Source organism: Miniopterus schreibersii (assembly GCF_964146895.1).
Source record: "Miniopterus schreibersii genome assembly, chromosome: X".
Lineage (NCBI taxonomy): Eukaryota > Metazoa > Chordata > Mammalia > Chiroptera > Miniopteridae > Miniopterus > Miniopterus schreibersii.
Genome location: NC_138104.1, coordinates 84,364,555 through 84,383,605, shown reverse-complemented (window position 1 = coordinate 84,383,605; position 19,051 = coordinate 84,364,555). Strand labels below are relative to the sequence as shown.

Genomic DNA, 19,051 nt, shown 5'->3' with positions numbered 1-19,051 from the left:
GTGAATATGAACAGAACCAATATGAATTTATACTCATTTAACATTTTGTGGATTTAGAGCTTCTTGGTGAATATTTGAGAAACTTATTTAGGACAACTTGTATGCGTGATGCATAAATTTTTGTGCATGTTGTGTCATGTTCTGACGTAGTTTAATAATTCTATTTTGTGCATATTTTTATAAGTTCATTTACTTTTATCATTCCTTCTTCCACATATATTTGAGATGGTTCACTGCAAGACACACAGTTAAATGAGAAAAACTAAAGTAAAACCAATAGCCCTAAACTATGAAAAAGAAGAACAAAAAATAACTGTACCCAAACCGTGCTTTACCTGGATAATTAAAATAAGTATGAAATTCAATTCTTGTCTTCCTTGTTGGCAAGGTAAAAAGGAAAACATAATGTTCATGTAATTTTTAGCATCCATCCTTTCACAGAATGGTGTTATACATAATAAAAATAATGACCAAGGGTTTAATACAAATACTTAAGAGGTTGGTAGTTATTATTGTCATGATTCTAATTTAACACAGGTTAAAAAAAAGTCACAGTGTTTTTACTGAAACCACAGTGGTTGCTTACATTTTGACCCTTAGATATTGACCTGCTGTATTGTACTCTCTTTGCTTGTTTTCCTGTAGTATCCTTTCTAATCTCTTTTTCTATTCCAGGTCCCAAATTACACTGAAAATAGAGTGCATAACAGATGGGATCTGGAACTTTCCCATGACATTGGTTGCTACTGAGCCCGATGTGGATGATGTCATTGATATTGAAGGGAGTGGCTTATTTAAGGAAGCTATTACTGATTTCTGGCTGTCTGGTCGGAAAAGGTACTATATATCAAGCCAGAGTATGTAACTGGCGTTGTGAATGTAATTTATGCTGAACTGGGAAACAAAATTTAAGATGAAAAATTCTCTTATGTCATCTTTTGCTGGTTAAGCCAGAGCAGTATTGCTTCTGACTCAAAGCTTTATATATTTCCTAATTTTTATTTGAAAATAGGGTCTACAAGGTGAAGAACAAAAAACAAGAAGCAAAAGTAAATAATTAGATATTGAAATTTAAGATAATGTTTCTATTTGTTTTTCAAATGGTGTTTTAATGTATTTTTCAAAGATAAATGGAATGTTTTCCAGTAAATTTTAATGGGTTGAGGTATAATGTACATACCATAAAACTCACCCATTGGTAAGTGTACCTTTCAGTAATTTTTTTGAAAATTTATAGAATTTTCTATCATAACCACATTCCAGGTTTATTACACTCCCACCTCCCCTCCCAAATTGCCCTCAAGCCCCTTTGCAATCACAGCCACTCTCACGCACAGTTTCAGGAAAGCACTGATTTGCTCTCTGTTTCTATAATGTTGCCTTCTCTGGATATTTCATATAAATAAAGTCACTAAGTATGTCTGTTTCAAAACTTTTTTAAAAGCAATTTTAGGTTTACAACAAAATTCACAGGAAGGCACAGAGATTTTTCTGACACCCCCTGCCCAACACACGCAGAGATAGTCAGTCTCCTCCATTATCAACATCACTGGCCAGAATGGTACACTTTTTTAACAAGGATGAACCTGCACTGACACATCATAATCACCCAAAGTTTATAGTTCACCTTAGGGTTTGCTCTTAGTGTTGAACATTCCATGGGTTTGCACAAAAGCATGATGACATATTCATGATTGTGTCACACAGAGTATTCTCACTGCCCTAAAAGTCCTCTGTATTCTCCCTGTTCATCTCTCTCCCACCCTTGACAACCACTAATCTTTCTATTTTCAATGTGGTTCTGCCTTTTCCAGAATGTCATATAATTGGAATCATACAGTATAAGGACTTTGCAGATTTGCTTCTTTTACTTGGTAATATGCACTTGAGGTTTATCCATGTCTTGATAGCTCATTTCTTTTTAGCACTGAATAATATTCCACTGCCTGGTTGTACCACAGTTTATCTATCCATTCACCTACTAACGGACATCTCGGTTGCTTCCAAGTTTTGGGCAGTTATGAAAAAAGCTGATATAAGCATCTGGGTGCAGGTTTTAGTGTGGATATAAAGTTTTCAATTCTTTGGGGTAAATACCAAGCAGCACAATTGCTGGATCCTATGGATCCTATGGTAAGAGCGTATTTAGTTGTGTAAGGAATCACCAAATTGTCTTGCAAAGTGGCTGTACCACTTTACACTCCCACCAACAACAAATGAGTGTTCCTGTTACTCCACATCCTCACAAGCATTGGATGGTGCCAGTGTTCTGGATTTTGGCTACTCTACTAGAAGTGTAGTGGTGTCTCATTGTAGTTTTAGTTTACATTTTCCTGATGACATATGATGGGATGCATCTTTTCAAATGCTTACCTGCTGTATGCATATCTTCCTTGCTGAGGTGTAGATAAGGTCCTTGGCCCATTTTTAAAATGGGCTGCTTGTTTCTTCATTGTTGAATTTTAAGAGTTCTTTGTATATTTTATATAAGTCTTTTATCAGGTGTGTCTTCCTTAAACATTTTCTCCCAGTCTGTGGGTATCTTCTAATTCCCTTGACATTGTCTTTCACAGAGTCTTGATTCTTTCTTTCATGAATCATGTCTTCGCTGTTGTATCTAATAAGACATCACCATACCCAAAGTCATCTTGATTTTCTCTTATGGTAACTTCTAGGAGTTGTATAGTTTTGTGTTTTACATTTAGGTTTACTATCCATTTTGACTTAGTTTTTGAGAAGGGCGTAAGGTTGTGTCTAGATTAATATTTTTGCATGAGTCTGTCCAGTTGTTCCAGCAGCATTTGTTGAAGAGACCGTCTTTGCTCCATTGTATGGCCTTTGCTCCTTTTTCCAAGATAAGTTGACTATATTTATGACTATATGTGGAGTCTCTTAAGTTCCATGCTCTATTTATTTATTCTTTCACCAATACCACACTGTCTTAATTACTGTAACTTTACAGTAATTCTTAAAGTCAAGGAGTTTCAGTCCTCCAACTGTGTTTCATGGTGGTTCATGCTAGTCCTTGTATATACCACAAAAATTAACTTCACAAAGGTACCAGGCATGACTGGATGCATTTTATGTACTTAGTTTGAAATGAATGGTGGACACATAAATGTATATTCACCTGTTGTATTTGGAGCTCTTGCATTGGATAAGACTGGGTTTCACTTAGCTGTCTTGAATCCATTGTAGTCTTATTTACAACTTCCAAAGATATTTCATTATTAGATATTTTGGTTTACATGTAAATTTATTTAATGCATTCAAAAAGTTTCCCAGGGTTGGTGGAATAGTTTCATCTGATTTCCTCATAACCAATAATTTGCTCAAATGCAATATTGGGGGGAAAAACACATTTGGAATAAGACCCCCAAATTATATTTTTCAATTATAAACAATGTTTTTACCATTTGCTACTCCTAATTCTTTATGTAGTTTCTTTCCTTCCAATCCATTTTATACACTGTTGTAAAACCAATTTCCTTAAAACAATGTTATTAACATGCATATAACTTCCCTTGTCAAAAGCATTTGATAGTTCTGTGTTTCTTAGCCAAGGTGGCATCTAAATTGTATATGCAGTTCATGGTCCTAGCTCACTCAAACCTTCCACATTTTCTCTCTTTGCTGTCTAAAATAGATCATCTTTTTCAGTCTTATGGGAAAAAGTGACTATTATCAGAGCCTGTCTTATCCATTACTCTTTCTCACTTGTCTTCATTTTCTTTCTGCTTCTAAATGCCCTTCACATCACCTCTCCAACCTTCTGAATTCTACTCGTTGTTCTTCTCATCACAATAAAATTTTACTTGACCAGTCAGACCTTAAATTCCTATAGCATTATGTAAACCAGTAATTGTTGTTTTTCTTTTAAAGCATGCACCTTATCTTCTCAGCCAATATATAGGTTTCATTTCTTTCTGATATCTCCTCTGTCTTTTGTATTTCCAGTACTGGACTTTGTTCAGAATTGGATTATCCATCAATGCCTAGCACTGGTAATAAAATGTTTCAAAACGACAACAATCATAATGATGACTATATCAGTTTTGATTAAGCCTTATAGAGCTCTTTCCACGTGTCAGGCACTGATTTAATGGCTTTATGGAATTAACTTCATTTAACAGATACGAAAACTGAGGTACAGAAAGGCTAAGTAAATTGCCTGAAGTCGTGCACGTAGATAGAGCTAGGATTTCATTCTAGGCCATCCATACCCAAAGTCCACTTTTTAAACTTCTGTCATGATACTCAGTACACATTTGCTGAATGGATGAGTAAGCCTCAACCTGAACCTTCCATATCTTCTATGTTTCACTGGTAGATCTGTTCTAGGAAACTGTTCTTTACCTTGTACCTGCATCTCCCCTGTCAGTTTGGATTTTAAATTTCTCACAACCTCCCATGCACTGTGCCTCTCTCCTGCTTTATTCTACCAAGAATTCCTCAACTTCGTTCACTGCCTTCATCATAAATGTAATCACCCTTGACAGGAAGATGGCCACTCTAATCTTAAATGTCACTCATTTCACTTCAGATCATAGCAACCCATCTTCAGGCCCAGATTATCTTTAATGAGCCTGTAACCTACTGTCATCTCACTTCACAAGTGGAAAACGAGAGGGAGCAAATATCACGTTGGGATAGTAGTAAAAACAGTGGCTTTACAATAGTTGTTGAGATCAAGCATTTCAAATATGCATTTCTTTACAAATGACTGAATTTTCATTTAGGACATTGGGTTATTCCAGTTTTTATAGGAAAAACATTTTTTCTTTGTACACTATACATATAAGATGTGATTGAAAAACATCTTTAAGATTTCATTTTGTCATCCTGGGAAGAATGACACTCTTCAGTAATTTTTCAAATGCCTCCTCGCTGTTACTCTGTGAGCATTCCATCAACTTACAAGTATCAGACTCACAGCTGCATGGCAGCCTGGGTGTTCCACTGTAGTCCAGCACAGCAGGATGTAAGCTCTGTGCATCAAGTTCTCACAACGAGAATGGGGTAATGATAAAATTTAAAGATGATATTTATATTTTTGTTTCAGATATGCTGATCCATTCATTGCATACTTCCTACCTGACAGTGATCCTGAGTTTTTCGTAAAACCTCAGTCTGGAGAAATTCCTCCTTTTGACAGTAATGGCATTACCCTCATGGTGGGTTTTAAACCCCAAATGTATGGTAGAAAATACAAAGCAAAATTAGTAATACAGGTGAGTTCTATAAAAGCAGTACTCAAGGATGTTTGATGTCCCTAAAGGCATTAAGTGATCTAGGGAGGAAAGGTTACATCCAATGATCACAGATAAAGAATAGCAACATTATCTTGCAAAAGTCAACATATTTCAACTGCTCTGTCTTATTTGAATATCCTTTTGTCCAGTGAAGAACTTTAAATTATGTACTATAATAAAAAAGTTGTCATCACCAGTGGGAAGTAAGAAATTATTTTCCTTCCATATTAAGGAAACATGGAAGAGACAAATAATGACTGCAAAATTATTTGTATAGTAACATAATATTTTCTATAATAACCTATTCAAGGACCTTAGGTGATTTGAGATAGAGATTTTTAGAACCTTTTTTTTTTTTTTTTTTAATATCTTTATTGATTTCAGAGAGGAAGGGAGAGGGAGAGAGATAGAAATGTCAACGATGAGAGTCATTGATCGGCTGCCTCCTGCACGCCCCCGGCTGGGGATCGAGCCCACAACCCAGGCCTGTGCCCTGTGCCCTGACTGGGAATCGAACCCCGATCGCCTGGATCCTAGGTCGATGCTCAACCGCTGAGCCACGCCAGCCAGGCAAGATTTTTAGAACCTTTAATTAAGGTGTAAGGTATTGTCAAAATGTTAAAGTCTAAAATGAGGAAAATTAAACAGAAGGTAAAATTTATTTTGAATTGAAAAAACACAATGTAGAATGGTTCATTAATATAAAAGTCGGTTAAAGTGATAATTTCATTAAGAGTTAACATAATGGAATACTATGCAGCTATAAAAAGGGAAGGATCTCTTATCCTTTGAGACAGCATGGTAGAACCTGGAGAGTGTTATGCTAAGTGAAATAAGCCAGTCAGAGAAAGACAAGTATCACATGCTCTCACTTATATGTGGAATCTAATGAACAAAATAAACTGATTAACAAAGTAGATCCAGAGACATGGAAGCCTGGAACAGACTGACAAATCTCAGAGGGAAAGGGGGAGTGGGGTGGGAAGACATTAACCAAAGAACATATCTGCATAACCCATGGACACAGACAATAGCATGGGGAAGGCCTGGAGGGGTTGCGGGGTGGAGGGGTCAATGGCAGGAAAAAGGGGGACATCTGTAATGCTTTCAGCAATTAAGATAAATTTTAAAAACAGAGTTAACATAAACACAATTTTGAAAATTTACCCAGGAAGCAAAATGTCTCCATAAAATTTTGCACATATATTTTACTAACAACATTTAGGCTAAAGGCAACTTTCAAATTATTTATTTAAAAAAACGCCACTATTTCAATAGCACAGACACAAAGGACTTGTAGTCATGTTTCATCATACAATTTTTGATACCAAAGTGATCACTAGACTTCCAAATAAGACACTAATTAGGCAATGCCGTGGGCAGAAAAAATGTGTTGTTACTGCTTTAATGAACAGAGAGAAGAATAATGTTGAGTATTGCCTGAGAAAAGTATTTGTATTTGTCATCTTTCTGAGAGTTCTTGCAGCCCAGGTAATCATATAAAGCCTCTAGATTCTTGCTCCACACAGCCTTTTGCTGCATTGATACTTGATTGGAAATGATCATGTTGGTACCTAATTTGCAAGAAATAAGGGCATACTTTTAATCTAAGGGGATTAAAGGACATCTTTAAAAGGAGATTTCCAAATTAAAATGGTGTTCACTTTATCTAGTGTCCAGTGGACATTTCTGAAATTAAGTGCTTAGGAGACTTTGCCAACCAAATCTGTGCCTGGTTTCCCTGTGTCGATTTGACAATTCAATCACTGGCAGCGGAACGGAAAGGTTTTTGTGAGAGGATAAGTTGGCATGTGGCATCAGCTAAGAATATGACATTTTCATTTAGTCATGAAGTGGTACAGTTTGATAAAACCTAAGTGGGCGAAATTGAAATGGAAACATGTGTAAGAAATCACTATTTTGTTGATACTCTTTTTATTATGGAAAACTCCAAATATGTGTAGAAATAGAATAATTCATCTTCATGCACTTACCATCCAGTATGAACACTTAGCAACTCCTGGCCAATTGTGTTTTAAGTATATTCCCACCGCTTCCCCACCTTCCATATTATTTTGAAGAAAATCCCAGACATCCTGCTATCTGCACATGTTTTCTATTACTCTCTAAAAGACAAAAATCATAACCATCTTCAGGTAAGGATAAAAAAAAAAGAGACCTGCACTAATGACCAACACAGTGGGTACACCTGAGTGAGCTACATAAAGGGGTGTCCACTCCTGTCTGAAACCTAGTGGGTATAAATGGGAACTACGCATAGGGATTTGAGAGAGAGAGGAAGGGGGGACCGAGAGAGAGGAACAAACATCGATGGGCTGCCTCCCATACTCCCCCCAACCAGGGAGCCCTGCCACCTGGGTATGTGCCCTGACCAGGAATCGAACCCACAACCTTGGGTGTACGGGATGATGCTCCGAGCAACCGAGCCACCCGGCCAGGGCCGTGCAGGCCTCTTGATGTGGCCTTCCCACGTGTCCTCATGAAGTGGGTCCCTTGCAATATAAAGATTTACAATGACATACGCACAATCAGCAGAGTGTAGCTTTGTTTTTCAAATCGAACAGCCTTATGTGAAATAAAATGTTATTCAACTCAATTGTTATATTGGGCTCTTAGTTCCACTTTTGACTCATTGATTCTGAATACATAATTACCATGAACACTAGATAGAAGGGCCAGTTATGATTAAAATAGGGCCATTCCAGAAGTGCAAGCAATGCCCGCATTTAACTTTCTTTGATAGACGTTAAACCCTAACGTTACCACAGTACTCACTTGGCCTGGACTTACCCCAAATGAATTTTCTTACCATACATGGTACAAATCTTACTGCAAGGACGACATCCTAGATGAACGCAGATAGCATCAGGAAATTCTGCAAGAGCAATGGGATTTAAGCATGAACATAAACACGCAGAAAATACTAGACTGCCTAATTTAATATTGAAGTCCTGTGCATAATGCAGAAGAAATGAAAGATTTTCAAATAAATCCCTGTATAAATTGTACTGGCTTGGATTTAGATTATGATTGTCATTAATAATTTTACACCATGCTCCTCAGTAATTTCAAATGGTCATATTAATTTATGTACTTTCATAATCTACAAAAAGAAGCTCCACACATTTTACCAGTGGGTTCTATAGCCACACTTAAGTTCTCACGTATGGGTTCACCTTGCAAGGTATTGTTTCCATTAGTTATAGTTCTGCTGGGCAACAGATTCATGCAAACCAGAAGATTGCTCCCCCTTCCATCGGGTGGATGCTTAGTTCATTCACAGGGCACAACTGTGAGAGACTTTTTAGTGAATGCTTTTTAATGCATAAAACAAAATGCTTTCCTGAACTTATTTTCCACGTTAATTACTTGCTTTTTTCTGTGTGGTTTCACATTTGGACCTTTCCTGTACCTTAAATGGAGAAGTGTTAATTTGGTAAACTTTTTCCTACAGTTTTCTCACTCCTTGCATATTTTGTATAAAATGTCTTCCTCCCTTTGTTTCCAGACAGAGGATATGTACTATTTGTATGCTGTCAATGGATTACCTCAAGTCACCATGCCACCAACGAATGTAAAAGCCAAAATCGACACAACTAACGAGGAGTTTGACAACAGGCCAGTTACTCAGCACCATTTTATCAAAGAAAATATTAACATCATAAGGACAGGGGTGTCCTCTACCATCAAGGGTGCTCCTTTGATGTTGAAGAATAAATAAATAAAAATGTTTCCTCCAAAATATTTCTTTGTCTTAAGTAGACTTGGACATACTTTCATGATTGTTATTTCATCTTTTGACTATTTCTGAGGAATAGTATTTCAATTATAATAGGCCTTATATGTTTTATTTTTTAATGGTAAATCTATTTTTTGAATATGTTATACCTAATTTCTAAATTCATGGATGGGATGCAAATTTTGGAATTGGTTCATTTTTTTAAAATTGATGTTTTATTGATTTTTAGAGAAAGAGAGAAACATCGATTTGTTGTTCTACTTATTCATGCATCCATTGGTTGATTCTTATATATGTCCTGACCAGAGATCAAACCCGCAACTTTGGGGTACTGGGACAGTGCTCTAACCAACTGAACTACCCAGCCAAGACCTGTAGCTATTTTTAAAAATGCGTAAGCAAGGGGCAGATAGAATGTTACCGACCATATTTACCCAAATTTCTCAGTGAGCGCAAAAACTCTTTGCTTTCTAATGTTTTTTCACCTTGAAGTGAAATCAAATGTCTTTACGTGAGATCAAATGTTTCATAGCAATAGCTCATGATCTCTTTTTATTATTGTTGACAGTATTGCAGATGTTCCCCATTTTGTCCCTGCCCTCCTAACCCTCGCTCTACCCCGGGCCCTCCCCCCACTTATGTCTGTGCCCATGGGTTATGCATATGTGCACATATGTTCTTTGGTTAGTCTCTTCCTGTCCCTTCACCCCCCCACCACCCCACTGAGATCTGTTATTCTGTTCCATGCATCCATATCTCTGGACCTATTTTGTTAATCTATTTATTTTGTTCATTAGATTCCACATATGAGTGAGATCATGTGGTACTTGTCTTTCTCTGCCTGGCTTATTTCACTTAGCATAATACTCTCCAGGTCCATCCATGCTGTCTTAAAGGGTAAGAGCTCCTTTTTTATAGCTGCATAGTATTCCATTGTATAAATGTATCACGGCTTTTTTAAAAATCAAGTTTTAAAGTACAGGAGTACATTTATAGTAAAACTGAAAAATGCGACTTCAATGACAATACTATTTCTGTTACTAGTGGTATTCAATTTCTCATGTTGATTTTGCTTATGAGTCTTTAAAACATTAATGGTACAATTAGCATACAAGATGGAAGGATTCACCATTTCTTATATCTATTATTTGGAGTATTGTGTGCTATCCAGTAGGTTTTAAAATTTCAGTTATTGTGTTTTTCAGTTCTAAAATTTCTGTTTGATTCCTCCTTATATCATCCATTTCTCTGCTGTTCCTATTTCTTTGGTGATACTCTCCACTGACACTCAAGTAGTGGGGGCCTGCGCAATATTGCTGGGTCCGTGAGAGTTCCTGCTTCCCACTGGGATTCCAATGACAGTTCTATGACAGGAGGGTTGGGACTGCCTGGCTCTTGTTCCTCACATGGCCTCCAGTGACAGCACAAGGAGGGTGTCCTCATCATGGCTGAGAGGTGGTGAAAGTCCTGTCTCTCCGCCACCCCAGCTGGGAGGGGCAGGGTGTGAGTCGTTTATTCAAGCCTTTCATGCAGTGCCTCTGGCAGTGTGGGGAACAGAGCCTTCTTGCTACTTAGCAGGGATGAGTATGGAAGCCCTGCCTTCTACTCAGCTTTCTCTGACACCACTCCAGAGAGCGGTTGTGGCACTTCATGACAGCCTGGCAAGGGTGAGTGTAAGAGCGCAGGCTTCCATTTGCCCTTAACTGGTTAGTGTGAGACCACAGTTTTTTCTGTGGTTTCTCACTGGAGTAGAGAAGTTAATGTCTAAGTTGTCTGCTAGGCTGACCTTTTCCTGGTCCTTTCTTGAGTTCCAAGCTTGTCTTTAGCTGGTCTGCCTTCTTCTCTCTATCATTGAGAGTTATATCCATCCATCCATCCATCCATCCATCCATCCATCCATCCATCCATCCATCCATCCATCCATCCAGATATACATAGAGATAGATATATGTATATAGATATAGATTTTAGTTGTACTTACGGTGAGGAAAGGGGATAAATAAATTTATTCCATCTTCCCAGGAGGAGAAGCTCATTTCAGATTCACTTAACTCAGAGAGAAAAATAACATGGATGCTTTCAGCTTCCTCCAGCATCCTTGTCATCCATTCATTTCAAAAGTCCAAAGGGGCTTGGCTCTGTGAACCTCTCTGTTCTATGGGAAACCGACCTCAGCATGACTAACAGACCCCTTTGGGATTTTCCTACTATCTGCTTCTATCCTCTCAGTACCAAGAGAAATTCTAAAAGTGTAGGGGCTGAAGTTAAGCCCAATCCAGTCAAGGTGAAGGGCATTGCACATGAACGGGCCTCAACGCTGCCTCTCTGCGATTCCCCACCATTTAAGGCCAGGCTTCTCTTCATGTCTGGTAGTGCCCCTGTCCCACAGCATGGGTTTTGGAAACCCCAAAGAGCATCTCTAATTCTCTTTGTACAATAGCTCCAAGCATGTGTCATTGAAATTATTGCCATGAACTTTAAAAAAAAAAAAATTGTTAGCTTTACTGTTGTTTTTTTAAAAAAATCATTTCAGCTTTCCTGATCATAAACTGACAAAAATAAAACAGCCAAATGTTTTGATTAAATGAAGCAAAGAATCAAAGATAATGTCCATAATTCTATAAGAAAAATGACCTCGCTTTGCCTCCGTATTTATTTGCCTCTTAAATATTCAATAATTGCATTTTTTCTGCAGTGACTTCTTGCACTAAAATAAATGACTGAAGAGTGTCTTATTGCTGACACAGATCACAGTTGTTGCTAATGGAATGTTAACTGCTTTTTAAGTAACTCTGATTAAATCTGCTGACCCATATAAGATTCATCTAAAAGGAATCCAATTAATTTTCTGGCTCTACTATGTCCATTGATATGAAAAATCTTTCATATTTTACTTTGTTTCAGCCATTGCCGTACTGAGAGGAATACCTGGCCTGTAAAATGGATATTTTAATTGGGAGTGGTGACACATTTAATAATGTGTCACCGTAACCATTTAAGAAACAGACACTCCCCAAAAGAAAAATGATAGTCAAGCATGTCCTTTGGTGAAAAAATTACCTACAGACTATGAGGGTGTGCTCCATTTCAAAGATCGGAAAGGCAGCGCTGAAAAAGCATTCTGAGGTTGCCGATGACAAACAAAACCTGTGACTTCAGCTTCATCCCTGGGGAATTAATCCCCTGTGTGATTTTGTATCTGGAACAGCTGCTCACAGAGGACTGTGCCGAACTTTAGCGAAAGCTAAACTCAATGCCTCAGCAGATGTCTTAGTGGCCTGGATTTCCTCTGTGTCTTGTGTGCCTTCCTGCCATGTGTGCCTTTGTGGGAAATTTCAGCCCAGGTAGAAAACAGTGCCCTTTAGAGTATGGTTTGGAAATCGGGGCTGTACTTTTCTTCTAGGTCTGCATGTTATTTATCATTCTTTGAAACAATAATACATTATGTATTATAATGCTCTCAAGGCCCATCTATGTTGTCCCTTCACAGCATTATGCTGAGATAAGTCAGACAGAGAAAGGCAAATACTGTATATAACTTATAAGTGAAATATATAAAAAAATTAACTTGTGAAAACAGAGTAGAATGATGGTTACCTAAACTGAGCCTATGGGGTGAGAAAAATTGAGATGTTTAAGATTACAAACTTGCAACTAGTTGACAAATATGTCCTGGAGATCTAATGCACAACATAGTGGTTATAGTCAACAATACTGTGTTATAAACTTCAGAGTTGCTAAGAGACTAGATTTTTTTAAAAAATATATATCTTTATTGATTTCAGAGAAAGGAAAGGAGAGGGGGAGAGAGAGAGAGAGAGAGAGAGAGAGAGAGAAACATCAATGATGAGAGAGTCATTGATCGGCTGCTTAGGCCACAACCCGGGCATGTGCCCTGACCGGGAATCGAACCCCGATCACCTGAATCCTAGGTCGACACTCAACCGCTGAGCCACTCCCAGCAGGGCTAAGAGACTAGATCTTAATTGTTCTCAACACAAAAAAAGAAATGACAATTATGTGACATACTGAAGGTGTTAGCTAACGCTACTATAGATGTCATTTTGCAATATGTAAATGTGTCAAACCAACAGGTACACCTCAAACTTACAGAATGTTAATATCAATCATGTCTTAATAAAAATGTATCATAAATTCCATATTTTCATATTTCTTTACAGATCTTAGATCAAAAGAGCTGCTTTTTCACAAATTCCCTGAAACCATGTATTGTTATTTCAATTTAGTAAACTTGAAGAGTAGAAGCCAGAGTCACATAACAGAGCCACGGGTCAGTGGTAAGAAAGTACTGTAATTGCCAAGGCGTCTCAGAGATCTGTCAACTGTTCACTTTTCTGTGTTAATCATAAAATATCCAGAGCACAGTGCCCATCACAAAGTATCAGAGGCACATGATGACACTGCCTAAATCAGCTCTGTCTCGAAGATGGTAACTGTTAGAACAATGTGAAAGTTAAGTGTTTAGGATAAGATTTCATGAGACGTGATCAGTGGCATTTGCTTTGACACACATAGTTTTATCTTTTTTCTGAGCACTGACTCATAAATGCATATGTATTACTCAAGTATATGAATATGCATGAGTGTATAATATACAGAACTATTTAGAGACACATGCTACTATAAATGAGCATTCATCTAAAAAGCTCTGGATAGTTCATTATGCCTCACAAGTTGTCTGAGGCACGTAAGTGACAAAAACTATGCACACTTCTGAAAGCAAGAGATGGAGTCCAAGCGAGACTCAGATTCTAAACTGAAAAGAGAAGCCCATACTCTGGCATGAACATCAAGTCCGGTGGTGGTGTTTAAATTCGTATAGCAGCTCGGGCCACCAAACATCTTACACTGGGCCGCAAGTGCTAAGACTGTGCAGCCAGTAATGTGCTTTTGCCTTAAAATCAGATGAGCTTAACTTTAATTGAAACAATTGAATAATAATGTCTGCCAAGATGAGTTCTGGAGTCGAACTTCAGTATGAGTCCTGAGCAAGTCCCTTAATAAGCACCCGAGCCTCCATTTCCCTCAGTGTTTCAGGGAAGCTGATAAACCACGGTCTCCACCTTTTCTCAGAGTTGTGGAGACAGCATACACCATGCAGCACTACAAACTGGAAGTGGTAGGGCCGTAATGCAAAACATAATTTTCGTTAGAATTTTGGAACCTCAGAACTCCCAGGAGAAAGTGCAGAAAAAATAATAAAGCATCATATTAAGTCCTTGACCTTGCTTGCTCTTGGACTGTTCTCAGTGCTTTATAGATTTGTGATGATTCCTTATACCAGTGGTTTTCAGAAGGTGAGCCACAAGAATTTTAAAACCTGAAATACCTGACTATTTAGTCAGGGGCACTGACCTCTTTTCCCTCAGATCATCAAATTCAAAAATGACAACAGCCAACACAACGACAGCCATCTGATGTTAATGAATAAAAATTATACCTATTTTGGTGTCAGATGAGCAAAAAAAAAATGTTTTGGTATATCACAGAATTTCAGTAATTAGTTTATGTGTGTCATGAGATGAAAAAGGTTGAAAATCACTGCCTTATACACTTCTGTCTGTTGTTGTGTGTTTCCAAAATAAAACATTTTTTAAAAAATTCCTTTATAATTAAAATAATACATACAAATACAATGCAGTGCTGTGGTGGTTCTCAAAAAGTGGTTCCTGGGTCCTGCGGGCGTCAGCAGCTATCTGGGAACTTGTTTGTAATGCAAATTCTTGGGTCCCACCAATATAACTCTAAATGTGAAAATCATTAATGTCATGAAAATAGTATTGGTTGGTGTTAGAAGAATTCATCAGGCAGATGTGGCTGCTGGGTGACACTTGATCTGGACTTGGGCAATCAGAGGCTCTTTACCTGTCATTCCCCACCCCACCCTACCCCACCCCAGGAACCACTTCAAGAATTCAGCCTTGGGAGGGTAATGTGTTATCGAAACCAGCAGGATGGTACACATGACTGAACCCAGTTAAGGCCTCTACATAAACGTTAAGGCTCTACTGGTTGGCTGGGTGGTTGGGAGTGGAGTTCTGCTCCTCTTGGGGCCTTCCAAGACAAGCCAGGTAAGCAAGTTCTCTTGCTTATTAATCTGCTACCTACCAATCTGGAGTGGTCTCTTCCTCCAGTGTCTCCTTGCCCTCTCTGTGCAGGGGCCATTTCAAATTTCACCCAGGACCTCCTGAGGTTTTGAACTAACAGTCTGGGAGTTAAGAGAAATTTTAGTTCAGTATCAACTTGTTTTATAGCCTTGGACAAGCCACTTGCCTTTCCTGATTATCAGTTCCCTCATCTCCAAATGAAGTCTGGATCTTCTTGCCTCCTGGACCCTTCCTAGTTTGCCCTTTGAAGGTGACTCTGATACAGACAACTTGGGTGGGGAAACGTGGTCTCTGAGAAACTGCTCTCCAGAGCTTGGGAAATTATGAGGCTTGCCTGACTATGCAAGCTGCTAACAATTAAACAGTTGTTATTAATCAATGGGTCTTTGTGTATGTCTGGAAGAGAGTTCATTTTCATTTCCAAATACAGTTCAAAATGTAAATATTGTTTCACAAATAGACAGTATTGTGAAACAATACTGGTTTTCATTTTAATCGACATTGATGTTTGAATATTACTATTAAGCGTAGATGACTTGGAGTTATTGTACTTTTAAAACTCTGCATTCTATTTAATGCAGAGTAGGGACAAATACTTTCTATAACACATTTTAAAAACTAACAATTATAACTTTATATATAAGAGCTTATTGTGTATCTAAACGTTTTGAAAGGACTTATAAGAACCAAACCTTGTCAGGTCTTTGTATAAGTCAACCATACTCCTCCGGTTCACAAGAAGATGTTAAAAATTCACTGTCATGAAAATTTGGCTACTTTGAGTCATCTTAATGGAGGACAGAGAGTAAATGAACTGGGGGGGGGGTCTAGCATTAATAGTCATTTCTCTGAAGTGCCACCATTCATTGCCAAGATGTTACCACTGAGGCTGAGCATGTGAAAACAAGAGTAATGACAATAAGGCATTTTGGACATAGAAGGGTGTAAGCAAAGGCCCCATTTGGAAGCAGAAGGAGAAGCCAGGAGCTCATTTTCTTAGATGTGAGGAGCTATGAGGAGGCAGGCCTTGCGACCCACAGGTGCTGATAATACCTCTGGGGCCTGTGAGCCACCAGGGTGACTCTCACAGTGGCCGCTTGCCCCTTTCGATCACTATTAAAGAACAATTTCATGGACACCAGGAAAGTGTCAAGTGGCTGGGACCTCTGGGTTCAGGGAATGTCATATCCAGGCCTGAGAAAAAGGGTCAGTTCTCCACAACAATCCGCAGGCAGCACCTTCTATCCCACAGTGGTCTGTTATTTATAGATTTAAAGTGTCTTATGGATAAACAAGATACTTAAAAATATATTATTTAATACCTGCAGATATGGACAGCAGTGGGCTAGAAGTAAGCTGTGCAGGGAGCCAAACGTAAGGCTTGCAAAGCCGCAGCTATGGAGATTTATAACAGAGGCACAGACCGGTGTTGACTCGTGCCTTAAAGCAAATTAAAATCCCCATGGGTGCAGGAACTAGCAAAGAAGAAACAAGTCTAGGTGTTTAAGCTGGTCAGGGCCTGTAGGCTTGTACTCTTGTTTAGAGAGTAAATTAGAAGAGAGAAGAGTAAAGGGACTGACTTGGTTGCATATTTTATTCCCATCATGCTGAGGGTACAATGATCTAAAGAAGAGGGTCACACACAAAAATGTTCCTGATCCTGACATGTATCTGATATAAGCCTATTTCACTTGATCCTTGTAAACTGGAACGGTTTTTACAAAACGTAGCCATCCCACACTCCTGCCTGGGGACCTTCGATTGTTTGCATTCAAAGGACAGAGCAGGAGCCTTCCAGGTCCAGCCTAAAATGAAAGCCCCTTTTCTTCTAGGTCTTCAGTCCTGCGATGAAAAGCCCTGAACCTACCACAACGACAAGCATAGGAAGACTCCGAAAGGCAGTGAGACAGATGACAGGGACCTTGGGACTTGAGCAACGTGGCCGTGAGTTCCCTGGTGTATGAGTCTATTCGGGCTGCCATAAAATACAACAGACATTTATTTTCTCACTGTTTTGCAGTCTGGAAGGTCAATATGGAGGTACCAGCAAGGTGTTTTTTTGTGTGTGTTTTTTTTTATTACTATTAATTTTCTTGTGGTTAGAACATTTGCCATTTAGCATGAGTAAAAAGTAAAGAACACCGAACACATTTTCAAGGGTACAATACAGTACTGGAATCTAGAGGGACAATATTGTACAGCAGACCTCTACAGAGTACCTCGTAGGACTGAAATCGTATGTGTTTATTAGCAACCCCCCATGTACCCCTCCTTTCAGCCCCTGAAAACCACAATTCTGTTGTTTACTTCCATAAGTTTGGCTACTTTCGATATTTCAGATGGAATCTGAGTATTTGTCTTTCTGTGTCTGGCTTCTTTCACTCAGCATAATAATGTCCCTGAGGTTCATCCATGTTGTCACTAATGGCAGAATTTCCTTCTTTTTTAAGGCTCATCGATATCCTATTGTTTGAATATACCACATTTTCTTTATCCATGAATCTGGATGGAAATTTAGGTTGTTCCCAGATTTCGCTTATTGTGAATAATACTGCAGTGAACATGGGAGTGCTAATACCTCTTTGAGACCCTGATTTCAATTTTTCTATGGATAAATACACAGAAATAGGATGGCTGGATAATATGATTGTTCTATTTTTAATTTTTTGAGGGCCCTCCATACTGCTTTCAGTAGTAACTGCATGATTTTGCATTCCCATCAACAGTGTAAAAGAGTTCCAATTTATCCACAACTTTGCCGACATTGGTTGTCTTTTGTGTTTGTTTGTTTTTATAATAGCCATCCTAACATGTGTGAAATGATATCTCATGTGGTTTTGATTTGCATTTTCCTAATCATAGGGAGGTCAAGCATCTTTTCATATATGGGGTTGGCCATTTGTGTGTCTTCTTTGGAGAAAATGTCTATTCGGGTCCTTAGGCCATTTTTAAAATCAGGCTACTAGGTTTCGGTATTGAGTTGCAAGAGTTCCTTTTATATTTTGGAAATTAACTGTCATATATATGTTTAAAAACATTTTCTCCAATTTCTTAAGTTGCCTTTTTATTCTATTATTTCATTTGATATCCAGAAGACTATAAATTTTATATAGTCTGACTTGTCTGTTTCATCTTTGGCCGCCTGTGCTCTTAGTGTCATATCCATGAAATCACGGTGAAGATCAATGTCATCAATGTTTCTGCCAGTGTTTTTCCCCTAAGACTTTTGCAGTTTCACATCTTCCATTAAATTTTTAATTCATTAATTCATTTCTTTTTGTTTGTTAATCCTCACACAGAGGATATTTTTTCCACTGATTTTTAGAGAGTGGGAGGGAGGGAGGGAGGGGGAGAGAGAGAGAGAGAGAAACATCCTTGTGAGAGAGACACATTGATTGGTTGCCCTCTGCACCCGCCTGGACTGGGACCAGGGAATGAACCTGCAACCCAGGCACATGCCCTTGACGGGTAACCCAACCCGAGACCCTTCAGGCTGTGGGCCGGTGCTCTACCACTGAGCCACACTGACCGGGGCTCTTTAATCCATTTTGAGTTGATTTTCGTGTGTGGTGCAAAATAAGGATCCAATGTTATTCATTTGTATGTAGACACCCAATTTCGCCATCACCATTTGTTGAGCACACTGGTCTTTCCCTAGTGTGGATTTTTGGCACTTTTCGAAGGTCACTCGATTGTATACTCATGGGTTGATTTCTGGGCTGTCTGTTCTGTTCCACTGGTTTATGTGTCTGTCTTTATGCTGGTACCATCCTGGTTTTATTACTGTAGCTTTGCAATACAAATAGAAATCAGGAGTGTGATTGGTTTGGCTACCCGGGGTCTTTCGTGGTTCCATGTGAATTCTAGAGTTGTTTCTGGAAAAGGGGCTGTCGGGATAGCGATAGGGCTTG

The 19,051-nt window shown here is 38.6% G+C and overlaps 1 protein-coding gene across 1 annotated transcript in view; it reads left to right on the top strand.

Annotated features, from left to right (window-relative positions):
* Window positions 1-8,994, top strand: part of CFAP47 (cilia and flagella associated protein 47) — a gene marked incomplete at both ends in the record, with an annotated part of 352,044 nt that extends 343,050 nt beyond the window's left edge. The window contains 3 exons of the mRNA XM_081125415.1: window positions 676-837; window positions 5,063-5,231; window positions 8,782-8,994. Coding sequence (XP_080981541.1) covers window positions 676-837; window positions 5,063-5,231; window positions 8,782-8,994 — 544 coding nt within the window. The remainder of the gene's footprint in view (window positions 1-675; window positions 838-5,062; window positions 5,232-8,781) is intronic.
* Window positions 8,995-19,051: the final 10,057 nt, after the last annotated feature.